At 43.4% G+C, this 13,796-nt stretch overlaps 1 protein-coding gene across 2 annotated transcripts in view; it reads right to left on the bottom strand.

Moving 5' to 3' along the window:
• Positions 1–8,818: 8,818 nt before the first annotated feature.
• Positions 8,819–13,796, bottom strand: part of LOC311604967 (uncharacterized protein) — a 40,689-nt gene continuing 35,711 nt past the window's right edge. Inside the window, exons 2-4 of one of the 2 annotated variants that reach the window (XM_084795241.1) lie at positions 11,291–11,417; positions 11,030–11,087; positions 8,819–10,471 (exon numbers count right to left, since the gene is read on the bottom strand). In XM_084795241.1, coding sequence (XP_084651367.1) covers positions 8,998–10,471; positions 11,030–11,087; positions 11,291–11,417 — 1,659 coding nt within the window. In that variant the 3' untranslated portion in view covers positions 8,819–8,997. The remainder of the gene's footprint in view (positions 10,472–11,029; positions 11,088–11,290; positions 11,418–13,796) is intronic. The other variant, XM_084795242.1, reaches the window with a different exon arrangement.

The following is a 13,796-nucleotide window of genomic DNA, read 5'->3' as shown; positions in this document are numbered from 1 at the left end:
TGCCGGGTCCGCCTCGAGGCTCTGATTGGCTAGTGAGGCCTGAGTGACAGGAGCGGCTCTCTTAGGGACAGAGGGCAGTGAAGCGTCACAGCACACAGGTTCCCAGCCCTGGCCTCCCCTTCAGGCACAGAGCTGTCCCAGCCCTGCGGAGTCTGTCATTGCGTTAGAACTTGCGCCTGGACTTCAGTGTCATTCCCTCGGTTTTCCTGCACTCAGAAGGCATTTCTCCATGTAGGCACAGGGTCTCTAGCGATACAAAGATCATTAAATGATGTGTCACGGAGTGATCCCCCTGCCTCACAGCTGAAAGGGCACCCAGGTCAAAAAAATTTTTTTAAAGATTTTATTTATTTATTATTATGTATACAGTGCTCTGCCTGCATGTACACCTGCAGGCCAGAAGAGGGCACCAGATCTCATTATAGATGGTTGTGAGCCACCATGTGGTTGCTGGGAATTGAACTCAGGACCTCTGGAAGAACAGTCAGTGCTCTTAACCACTGAGCCGTCTCTCCAGCCCAGATTTAAACCACCTGATTGACATTCACCAGGCATCAGCAATTCCAGTAAGGCACACCTAGGACTGCTCACAGCTCTCCCACCTGCACATTGGTAACCAAAACTTTCCCACTTTCCCAGCACTTTCTGTCATGTCAGCATTTGGGAGGGGAAAGCAGAACATCGAGTTTAGGCCTGGTATACAGACTGAATTTCAGGAGAGAAAAAAAAAGCCAAACAAACAAAAACAAACAAACAGAAAAGCAAAAAACAAAACTTGGTCTATGACACCAAACACCAATATTTAGGGGCCCTCCCCTCCCCCAAGAGGAGGTGACCAAGGTGAGGACCTGGAATTAGAAGACAAAGATAGAAAATTTGGGATCGGTATTGTCTTGTTTAGCCTGATGGTTCAAGTATAGGTTCATTAAGATGTCCAGCTCTGATACACTGTTTACAGGTGGAGAATGAGACAGGCGGCAGAAAGCTAATTTAGCAATGTTGGGAGAACAACACAGGACACCTCAGAGTGAGCACACAGCGGCCATGAGACTGCTGACCACAGACTCTCAGGCTGGTTCCCTTGACTCCTTCAAGAAGCTCACTCAAGCACCAGACCAGACCCTGTCAAGTCTGACCTTGGGCAGGACACATAAGTACTCTTCCCTTGGGACTTTCATCAGGGCATCTGAGAAAGCCTTGGTTAGACATGGCTCCCAGAAGGCTCACCTCCAACCCGAACAAACATGGAAACAAAAGACCCAGTGCATGGAAAGACAGGGCTGAGAGAGAAAGGCCGGTAGACATTGGAGACTCCATCCACATAATAGGGATTGGGAACGTGTTAATGACACCAAACACTGATTTTTTAAAACCCATAATTAATTCCAGGCAGTGGTGGCATATGCCTGTAATCTCAGCACTCAGGAGGCAGAGCCAGGTGGATCGCTGTGAGTTCAAGGCCAGCCTGGTCTACAAAGTGAGTCCAGAACAGCCAAGGCTACACAGAGAAACCCTGTCTCAAAAAACCAAAATAAAATAAAATGCATAATTGAAACAACTTTAGTTAACTTAACATCTTTAAAGAAGACAGACTCAGATTGCTATTCACCACATGAATTCAGAGCTGAGAGGGGATGGTCCAGTCCTGGAATCCCACCACATGGAAGGCTGAGGCAGGAGCATCACTAGTTTAAGGCCTGCTATGACTGCAGACCGTGTTGACAAAACATTTGGGCAACTTTACCAGACCCTGCCTCAAAACAACTTTTATTTAAGGCTCTGTGTACAGGTGCTGGCCAAGCGGGGGGAGGGGGAGGGGTGGGGGAGGGGTGGGGGAGGGGCAGGGAGAGAGTGGGGGAGGGGCAGGGGAAGAGTGGGGAGGGGTGGGGGAGGGGCAGGGGAGGGGTGGGGGTGCTAGAATGAGTGCCTGTTATTTTCTACCCCCAAAATAAAAGCAGAGCAACAACCTTTTGACAGGTCTTTTCTTTTCTTTTTCTTTTTCCTTTTCCCTGAAGAATCTTACCTTATTTCTTTGCCATTTTGCTGCTTTTCTTAGTTGATCCCAGATTTCTATGGAGATTGTGTCATGGAACTTTGAGAGGAGTAACGCATACTGTGGTTCAGAGCCTGCAGCCCTGGGAAGGAATGTGCCCCCCAGAACGGCTGCCTCTCCTGTGGTCTGACGTCAGATTTAAAGAAGAGCCTTAAGGATGACAGCTGCAGGACTGTGGAGAGCCACAGATAGCAGCGCCCCCTGCTGCTTCCCCGGCGCAATGCGCCCCCTTTTGCGCATGCGCAGTGAGAAAACCTTTGCGCGTGCACAGTGAGTAATCCTTATGCGTGTGCGCAGTGAGCAAGCCCCTTATGCGCATGCCTGAAGGCATGGCATGAGGTGGCGTGATTCAAACAAGTCATAGCGTCAGGTGGTGTGATCTGACAAGGCATGGCGTGAGGTGGTGTGATCCGAATGCACCAACCAGGAGTGACGACGTGGCAGTTTCTGGTAGGACAGGCACACTATAAAGGTTCTGTGGGAGCTTTTCCCGGGGTCACTCCAGGATCCTAAATAAAAACTGCTACAAGAAGAGTTCCCTGTGTTGGTGTCTTTCCTGCTGGACGGGAGCGGCATCGGCATTTTGGTGGCCCGTACGGGGAATCTCAGAACTTGTGGCAGCCAGGGCAGCTAGCTGGTAAGTTCCCGGTCAGTGGGACATAATTGTTAAGTTCTCAGGCTTTGAGACAATAAAGTTCCGGGGCTCGGACAAAATGGGGAATTATATTTTGGGGAAAGTGAAAGAGGAACAGTTTGAAGGGGACGATTCTGGCCCCGAGGACGAAGAATTAGAGGAGTTGGCTGAACAGCTAGATAGCATTATTGTACCAAAAAAGAAGGAGACCAAGATTATGCAGCCGTCAGCTCCTGAACTAGAGGCACCTAAACCTCCAGGCGAAATAAGACCCCCGCCCCATATACCAGGGGGAGGTAGGTCTGCCTGTCCTGAGGTATGGAGGCAATTTCATTTGTAAAATGCCCCTCATTGCTACCCAGTTTTTCAGAATGCACAAGGGAATATTACATTCTTGTAATATATGGGTTGATTCAATTCAGCAGTCCATTCTAAAAATCTAGTGTTTTTCAGCAGCTGTGCTTCCGGTCTCACTGACATTTAAGAAAATGTAAAGTCAACGAAGTATTATTTAATCTATCTCTGAGCCGGGTGTGGTGGCGCACGCCTTTAATCCCAGCACTCGGGAAGCAGAGGCAGGTGGATCGCTGTGAGTTCGAGGCCAGCCTGGTCTACAAAGCGGGTCCAGGACAGCCAAGGCTACACAGAGAGACCCTGTCTCGAAAAAAAAAAAAAAACTATCTCTGGGAGATCCCATATCTGCCCCCCTGATGTTTTTGAGCACTTCCTTTAAAGTGCAGTTAGACCTTCTACAATTGCTTGACTTCTAGGATTGTAAGGTATATACCCAGTAACACATTTTATGGTATAATATTTAAGGAATTGTTGCATTTTACTGGATACATAAGCCACAGCATTATCAGTTTTACTCTGTAAAGGTGTCCCTAAGATAGCCATCACTTCTAATAAATGTGCAGCTACAGAATCCGCCTTTTCAGAGCTCACGGCCCATTGAAATCCTGAGTAGTTGGCTGTTATGTGATGTATCAGCACAAATACAGACTTTACTCTTCCAGACTCTGAATAATAAAGCACATCAGCTGTTTTGTGACGTTGTTCTAAGGTGACATCACCAAACAGAGTCTGTGGGCTAAACTCTAGCAACTGATCATTGACAATATAAATATATCTGGTCCGATTACACTGTTTCACAGCTGGAATCTCTTTAAATGTCCTTATTTCTAGCATCTCTATGGGTTGCCATAATCTCATTATAAAGTGGCACTGTAGGCTTCAGATTGGATTTCTTCTTGAAGAATCTTTATTAGGATTTATGCAATTTATAAAATTGGAATCATTACTGAACATATAATTATTTCAATTCTGATAATTGAAACAAAATTAGATGAGGCCCAAGTTCCTCTGCCATCGTGTTTTCCGATTTTTTTTTTTTCAAGACAGGGTTTCTCTGTGTAGCCTTGGCTGTCCTGGACTCACTTTGTAGACCAGGCTGTACTCACAGCGATCCTCCTGCCTCTGCCTCCCGAGTGCTGGGATTAAAGGCATGTGCCACCATGCCCAGCTGTGTTTTCCAATTTTTTAACACAGAAGCACACCTTTAATCCCAGCACTCGGGAGGCAGAGGCAGGTGGATCTCTGTGAGTTTGAGGCCAGCCTGATCGGCAAAGCGAGTCCAGTACAGTCAAGGCTACACAGAGAAACCCTGTCTCAGAAACAAACAAACAAACAAACAACAACAACAACAAAACCCTCAAAACGACTTCCATAAACTGCTAGGGGACTTGAATTGGGATTAGACCTATACTAAAAATTCCCATGACTGAAACCTTTACTTGATGTTCTTTTTTTTTTTTTTATTAATTTAATCATATTACATTCACTTGATGTTCTTAAAGGGAGTCCTGATCCTTCATTCATGATGCATATGTAGCATTACAGCAGGGGGAAACGTACTTAGGGATGCTCAACTTCCGCTTCTCTCACGTCCTACACTGTCTCTGCGCTGTTAGTTATTCTTCCTCCTGGCATCCCTACGGAATTGTTCTGGGATAACAGGCCTCCAAAAAAGGTCATCACTCCATATTGGCTCATGGTTTCTGAATTGGTAATTCTAGGCAGGACTCTACAGATTTGTATTCCTTATGATAAAAACAGTTGGACTCTTTAATGAAGACTTCAGAGGACTTAGCCCTGGCTTTCCCTGCATATGCGGTTCAGATTGATAGTCAGCTTTCTTCCAGTAAACTTACTGCTTTTTGCATCAGAACAAGCTACTCTGTTTCCCTAAAAGTACAGGCTTCAGCAGTTACCCTCTGCACAAGCAGTACTTATCCGTGCCACAAAAGACGGTTATGGGCGTCCTGGTTTCTAGAGGTGCTTTGCTGGTTTTTATCTAAGCAGGCTCTTCAGTTCAGCAGTTGGGATTACACATGTGTTACAGTGTCATCTTCACTCCCCGAACTTATATTCTGATTTACAACACGCAGTCAACGGCAGTCAACGGCAGCGCACCGGCCTCTCTTCATGATTGACTACCATTAACGCTACGGGAAATGCAGACTGAGGAGAATCTGGTTTATATTGGCCGTATTAGGCCACAGTGTAATCTTCCAGGACCTTTGTCTGAAGAATCCGCAAAGGCAGGTCCCCTTGTAACATTGTCTCTCTCCCTAGGAGCTAACAACTAGAGGAAACATCAGAGTCTTGTGCAAGCTTTCTTTAAAATGCTGCAGCCCTGAACACATAGTTTTCACTAACAAAAAAAAAAAAAAAAAAAAAAAAGCAGGCTCCCTTGACAATTAAGGAATGCTCTTCATGCGTACAATTTCATATCATGCCTCTTATGACTCAGCAAGGATCATGCCCAAATCATATGTGGCACGTATGGATGTTACTCATGTCCCTAGGTTTGGGTGGCTGAAATATGCTCATGTCATTGTTGGACATTTCAATGTTCATTTTTTGCTGCTCCCTTATTAAGGGAAGCAGTTAAGAAGGTTTTTTTTTTTTTTTAACCTTTTTACTCAGAGCTTTTGCTGTTTCAGGCTCCTTGTAAAATATTAAAAGCTGAAAAGGCTCCTGTATACATTGCAAACCCTTTTCTGAAAATTTGCCAGCAGTTTGATATACAGCAAATCAAGGCATCCCATATGATTCTCAGGCTAAATCTTTAGCGGAAAGAGCGAGTGGGCAACTTAAACACTACTGAAAAAAATAAAGGATGGGGTACGGAGTAATATGGCTTCTTCACAGCATTTTATCCTCTATTATTTATATTTTAAATTTGGGCAAGGATGGACTCACTGCTGCAGGACGGTTTGGGGCTCTCAAAAAAAAAAATCATCATGGTCCTTCGGAGAGATGTCAGATCAATGGAATGACTCGGATGCAGTAAGTCACCGGGACCCAGGCTATGTTTGTGTCTTTCCTCAGGATGCTAAAAAGCCTTTGTGGATACTTGAAAGACTGCCTCTACCGATGGAAGATGAACACCGAGCTTGGTAGTATCTGCAGAGGCCACAGCTAAGGAAGAGAGTGTGGCGACAGGGCTGTGAGCCATGAAGACAACAGTAGAGTTCAGATGTGTCACGGTACATGGAGTGACAAAACCAAGCCATATGGCCCCCCCAAACAGGTTTTTCCATACAGGCGTATAAACGCTTAATTGAATAATAACATCAAACAACAAGCAATATGAAGTAAAGTCACTCCTATCTGCAACACCCGAGAAAACCACAAAAATACATCCCAAGAATAAATCTGTGTTTTGAAGACACTGAAGTCAAAAGACTCCTGTTTTGTTTTCTTGGAGTGTTCTCCCAAGCACAGAGAAGGCTCCTCACATGACTAAATTACAAGGCCATGTTCCAACGATGCCATAAAAACAGACATGAAGAAAGCCCCTTTAAACATATGGAGTCTTGTAGACTCAATTTTCTTAACCAAAATACTTTATTAACAACTTAGTGACCGAGCCTACATCAATTATAACCCGATTAATCAAAACTGTAGGAAATGAGGATTAATGGACACAATAACAAAACCTTAAGGATATCAGTTCCCAGGAACAATTCTCCGGTTGGGAGCCGCAGGATTTCTTCCACTGGAATCTGGGGTAACCAGACCCCAGAGCCTCAGCAGGAGTCGGAGCTCTGAAGCCTTTTCTCTAGGAGCATCTTGAAGGGCAGCACCAAATCTATCCCAAGTCTCCAACCCCCCAGCCGCCAGTTCTGGGATCATTTATATATCTCCTCCCAGAGTCTCTTCACGGGATCTTTTTCATTTGGTAGCAATTAAGCTCCTGCACGAGGTGGTTGCTCTTCTAGTGAATTAACATCACCTGTTCTCTCACGAGACCGTTCCGATCCCACACTTGGGATTCTAAAGAACAGGTTTCTCTCCTTCAGAGTCTCTCTCTATGTATGTATGTGTGTGTGTGTGTATGATACAGATATATCATACACACACACACACACACACACACACACACACACACACACACACACACGCCCTTATGCCATTAGTGTACCTGGTACTTAAAGAAGGCAGACAAGCTCATCAGACCTCTTGGACCACCAGGGTTAACAGGGATGTCTGAGCCATGTACTGTGAGTGCTAGGAACCTAACAGCAGCAGTACCACTGAGTCTACACTCCAGTCCCCAAATCTGTCATATGTAGATGAAGGTCTCCATTACTCCATCTGTTTTCTTCTTTTATTTTTTTGTTTTTGTTTTTGTTTTTGGTTTTTTTTTTTTTTTTTGAGACAGAGTTTCTCTGTTAGCCATGGCTGTCCTGGACTTGCCTTGTAGACCAGGCTGGCCTCGAACTCACAGAGATCCGCCTGCCTCTGCCTCCTGAGTGCTGGGATTAAAGGTGTGCGCCACCACACCTGGCCTCCACACGTCTTCTACCACCGAAAGATTGAATGAATTTCTGTGACTCTGAATGGACTCTGCACATTGCTTTTCATGATCAGTGTTTACAGTTCTCTCGATGTGATAAAGACGAAGACAGACTTATTTATGTAGAGATGGGCCCAGATTATGTTAGGAAAATTTCCATAATGTGATATATGCCTTTTATAACTGATTATTTTAATTTTATGTGCATAGGTCTTTTGCAGGCATGGATCTCTGTGTGAGGATGTTGGAGCCCCTGGAACTGGAGTTACAGACGGTTCTAAGCTTCCATGTGGGGATGGAGAATTGAACCTGGGTCCTCTGGAAGAACAGGCAGAGCTCTTAAACTGAGCCATTTTTCCAGACCCCTTTATTGTTTTGAGACAGGATCTCCATACATAGCTATGGCCATCCTGGAACTCACTATGTGAACTAGGCTGGCCTCAAATTCAGAGATGCACCTGCCTGTCTCCCAAGTGCTGAGATTATGTGCATGTACCACTCCACCCAGATGAGCTTTGTCTTTACAATGACCTATCTATGAACCAGCAATGGAAATAATAATGCAAGATTTAATCAGGAACCCTTATTATAATTAACAGCAATACTTTTTTTTTTCTTCGAGACAGGGTTTCTCTGTATAGCCTTGGCTGTCCTGGACTCACTTTGTAGACCAGGCTGGCCTCGAACTCATAGTGATCCGCCTGCCTCTGCCTTCTGAGTGCTGGGATTGAAGGTGTACGCCACCACGCCCGGCCAGCAAGACTTCTTGAGTTTTACACTGTATTAGTTGAAACTTGTAAAGTTGTGTCCTATGTTCTCAATATTATGTACCTTTTAAACTTTTTAACTGTGTGTATATACCTGTGCCATGGGGTGCATGTGCCAGTTTGAGGACAACTCACTGCTGTCTTCTCTATTTCCTCTATATGAGTACTGGAGATCAAACCAAGCTATTCGATCTGCCAGCAAGTGCCCTAGACTGGTGTGTGAGCCCACTGGCCTTTATTTTGGTTTCAACAATATTTGTTATGTGCTGCTATGTGGGTGTGCATACAGCCACAGAGTATTATTCAGGGAGAAACTTGCGTAAGTGATGTGGGTTCCAGGAGAATGAACTCAGGGCATCAAGCTTAGCAGCCACCACTTTACTCCCTAAGACAATTCTCTGGCATTCACTTGTGTTTTGGGTATAATTGCTAAGAACAAGTATTTTGTCCCTAGCATAAATTAATATAACCCCCAATAACAAATGACAACGTAAGTATCATTTTCACTTGCAAATGTTTTATTATTCAGATTGTCCTGTGTTCCTGTATTCCTGGATGACAATATGTCCATATTTTAAAAGGAGGCAGTATTTTGATGATAGAATGGTTCTGCTAATCTTACGCAAGCCAACGGTGAGCGAACTCTGGGGAAAATGACTGTGATATGAAAGGCAAACCCTCACTGATTAGGTTCCTGGGGGATATTTTTGTCCATATGATGTTTTTCATGCTTTTGAAAAGTACTAAGACAGGCAAAGGCTTTACCACACTGATTGCATTCAAAGGGCTTCTTTGCAGTATGATTTCTCTCATGCATATGCAGACTACTACGATATGCATAGGTTTTACAACATTGATTACACTCAAAGGGTTTCTCTCCAGTGTGAATTCGTTCATGGATTTGAAGATAACTGGGACAGGCAAAGGCTTTGCCACATTGGTTACATTCATAAGGTTTCTCTCCAGTGTGACTTGTTTCATGCAGTCGAAGACTACTGCGATACGCAAAGGCTTTACCACACTGGTTACACACGTAGGGTTTCTCCCCGGTGTGGATTCTTTCATGTCTTTGAAGATGACTGCGATATGTAAAGGCTTTGCCACACTGATTACATGTATAGGGTTTCTCCCCAGTATGAATTCTCTCATGCATTTGAAGATGACTATTACGTGCAAAGGCTTTAGCACACTGATTGCATTTATAGGGTTTCTCTCCAGTATGAATTCTTTCGTGTATTTGCAGAGTACTGTGACATGTGAAGGCTTTGCCACACTGAGTGCACTCATAGGGTTTCTCTCCAGTGTGAGTTCTTTCATGTTTGTGGAGACTACTGCGATATGCAAAGGCTTTACCACACTGACTACATTCATAGGGCTTCTCTCCAGTGTGAATTCGCCCATGTATTTGTAGATTACCATTACATGAAAAGGCTTTACCACAGTGACTACATTCATAGGGTTTCTCTCCAGTGTGAATTCTTTCATGCTTGTGAAAATGACTTTTATATGCAAAGGCTTTACCACACTGATTACATTTATAGGGTTTCTTTACAGTATAAATTCTTTCATGTATTTGAAGATAAGTGGGACACACAAAGGTTTTATCTCCTTGATTATATTCATAGGGTTTTATTTCCAAGTGAGTTCTTTGGTATAATTGCAAAGAGCTTTTATCACACTGATTACCTTCATAGAAATCCTCTTCATTATAGGCTGCCTTGTATATGTGAAAATACCTGTGTTGGTTAAAATCTGTACTACATGTCCCAGATTTATCACTTCCCTTTCCCATATGAGTTTTTTCATGTCTCTGAAGAGAACTGGAAGAACTCAGCGCTTTCCCACACTGATGACACTCACAACCTTCTCCTACAGACTGAGTCATACTACATGTGCGAAGTGAACCCGGAGACACAGATGAGTTCTGAAGTTCCTTGTGTTTGTAGAGCTTTTCCCCACTGTCAGTCCTCTGATGTGATCCCATGGAAGCTGGGAAACCAACGCCTTGTAAGCTTGTATGCCATCCACCTCGTCGTCTCACAGTGGGGATGACTGCGTGTCTACTAAGGGCTCTGGGAAAGAGAGAGGTGCACTGCTTCCTCCCATAGCCCTGAGGATCACGTGGGATGTCTCCAGAAGGGCAGTTGAAATACCTATTAAAGGAGGAACAACAAATACAAGATGTTCATATTACATTTACAGATTTTAAACTTTCTGTTCCTCATACACATGTGGTACAGGGATTCATGTTTCTCCACCACAACAACCTTCTTGACTCTCATAAATGGCACCGCACACTAAATTACAGCAAGTCACGACAAGTATATGAGTAACACTAACTTCTCTATGGGCGATTTACTTATAACATGTCCTGGACATACACTACTATGCTAATCAACATGTATGCTTTTCATGACACTAGAGCAGTATAAAACTAAGTGCATGGAGAGTTCTACAGCATGGTTCCCATGTGGCCATGGTTAAAACTGTGACACCTGTTAAGGCCTTGTTTCTTTTCCTGTTTCTTAGAGGAATACTTTGCAAACACTGATCAGCTATCAGCTATCTGACACTGAAATATATGGTGCTGTAACAATTTAATAATCCCCACAAAGCTGTATTTGTTTATACTGTTTTGTTCATGAAAATTATCAGAGTACATTAAATTTTCTTCAGCAGTACATATGTATCAGATTACAGATGAAAATTACCTTCCACATCTCCTAGAACTTTGAGAATATTCTTCAGTATTGTCTTTCCATTTGTAGCCTAAAATACAGTACCAGAAAAAGTATGATATGTTATTAAAAATTATGCAAAATTTAAATTAGTATCTTTGGTGACCTTAGAACAATACCTGCTTTATTCCCCATATTTCTATTCTTTCACAATCTAAGTCACAGAAGAGTACCAATCTCTAAGAAAGGCTTGTCCCCTTAAGTTAAAAAGTGAAGGAAAATTCATGTTATTACCTGTACAAGTGAGGTTCCAGTAGGTTTCCAGCATCACATCTTTGTAGAGATTCTTCTGGGAAGGATCCAGCAAAGCCCACTCTTCCTGAGAGAAGTTCACATGCACGTCCTCATAGGTCACTGCATCCTAAAGAATACCAAATATATATATATGGTATATGTATGTAACTATATAAAGTATATCATATATGCATAAGAAAAGGAGAGGGTGACAGCAATATAAACATACATATCAGTGAAAACATTTTACATTATTCTGTGCACTCAACATACTAATGTCACAGAATTCAAAATCAGTCACCAATTCATTCTAGAAAGGAACAGACAAAGAGAAGCACGCCTCTTGTCTCTGCACATTTAGCAGGACACGGCGTTGCAGGAGAAATGCCTGAGACCACACACAAAGAGCCAAGCAACAGAGCAGCATTAGAGGGCGCGTCAGCAAAGTTGATCACAATTCTAACTTCGAATATTTATGCAAAAGATGGGTGTGGTGGCACTCACTTTTAATCCCAGACCTCGGGAGGCAGAGAGAGGTGAGTCTCTATGATTTCCAGAACAATCTAGTCTATATAGTGATTTTGAGGACAGCCAAAGGCACATAAAGAGAGCATGTCTCAACAAAAAAAAACAAAACAAAAAACAAACAAAAAGAAAGCACACAGGGGCTCACTCAATATTCCTCCAAAGAGTTAAACATTTACACCAGCAATATACTTGTCTATCAGAAAACTGGAGTGACCATGGATAACACTAATATGATAATCCAAGGCTAATATGATAGTCCTGTGAGAATGCATTTTAATAAGTCACTGACAGATTAAAGAGTTCTCAAAAAGATTATTAAAACAAATGACGATCCTGGAAAATAAAAACTAACACCACAACAAAATAGCAACAAGCTATATAAAGACGACGCTACCGTGAAGGTCACCTGCTCCTTCTGCAGATGTTGCAGGGGGCCTGGACCAATCCCCAGTCCTCACTGTGAGGCTTCCAACCACTGCTAACTCTAGGCCAAGAAAGCCCAATGTTCTTTTCTGACTTCAGTGAACACCAGGCTATCGCACGGTTCACACTCATAAACACAGGCAGGAGACTCACACACATATTTTTAAAGGCATACATAAAAGGAGGGAGAATGTTCCACAGCTGCAATCCAACCATTCTGGAGATCGGTGTTAATGTTATGCACACGTGCCATCCTCGTATAAAAGATTATACCCTCTGCCAAAGTTCAAAAGTCTAGATGCTGGACATGTAGAGAAATGTATCCCACAAGACAAAAATAGAAACATAAAAAATATCATGCTAGAAAAATGGCTTCTCAAAGAAAAACAATTGCTCCTACTTTGCCATACATTGTTTTGGGGTAGACTCAACAATGTGGATGACGGTGTGACTGTAGAAGGGGGCTGCTCAGTTAACCACACAAAGACGACAACCATGATGAGGGTATAAACACGCAAACCCTGTCACCAGAAAGTATCTTCTAGAAAGGCTCCCCCTCCGAAAGGTACCATAAGCAACATAATGAAGAACACAAAGCCAAGACAAATGCTCAGATACATCACCATGCCTGGGAGATTTCTAGTTCAACCCACTACATATTCACACAGATCACGACAGGCTCACACTCAACCCATAATGCAAAATGCGTTTATTCTAACTTCAAAGATTATGTTACAGTCTCAACACTTGAAATATCCAAAGTTTCTTTTAACACACAAGGCAATCTCTGACTTTGACTCTTATATAAAATCAAACCACAAATGATATCTTCCCAACACACAATGGCAGAGAATGCACATTTCCCTTGCAAATAAGCAAAGATTGGACCAAGGCAACCCGGAAATCCTGCTGAGCAAACACCACATCCTGCAGCTCTGTGTCTGACACCCGGGGACTCAGTTTCCAAGGGCTTAGCCGGCTGTTTATCTCTGCAACTTCTCATACACCTTGCTCTTTGCCTACTTCCACTGCCTACACGCAGACACTCATGACAAGCTGTCTCAAAGCCTGGGCAGCTCAAAATCTTGTGCTCTCAAAATGCAGCCCAGGCTTCATGCAATGAACTCTCCAAGTCTCCTCACTGAAACAGCGCTGAAGACACAGAGGAAGATCCCATGGCTGTTAAAATTTGCTTCTTTCTTCTTTCAAGGAAAAGAAACACTGTGAGCAATTGTAGCTTTGGATGGGCCCAACCGCACGGCAACAAAGTATCAGCAGCCTATGCAAGGAGTTGTTTTCTGGGACTCGTGATGACCTTGCCTTTTTCTTCCATAGTTAGATGCCGAGCTGGGTGATGCGGTACCCTTACAACACATTTTCTATACGTCCAAAGAAGAGACTATGCCTTCTCTTTAATGTCCCTAATCTCTCTAACAATTGCTGCCTGTTTCAGCACATGACTGCCATGTGAATTTACCTGGAGGTGTTTTTCTTTCCAAACCACACAGGTTTCATTTATATCTGCCCCGTTCCTGCTCTTTTCCTCTGTGGACCT

This window comes from Acomys minous (genome assembly GCF_964271855.1).
Source record: "Acomys minous genome assembly, chromosome: 9".
In the NCBI taxonomy this organism is placed as follows: domain Eukaryota; kingdom Metazoa; phylum Chordata; class Mammalia; order Rodentia; family Muridae; genus Acomys; species Acomys minous.
Note: the sequence above shows the minus strand (reverse complement) of the source record. Positions and strands in the feature narration are given on the sequence as shown.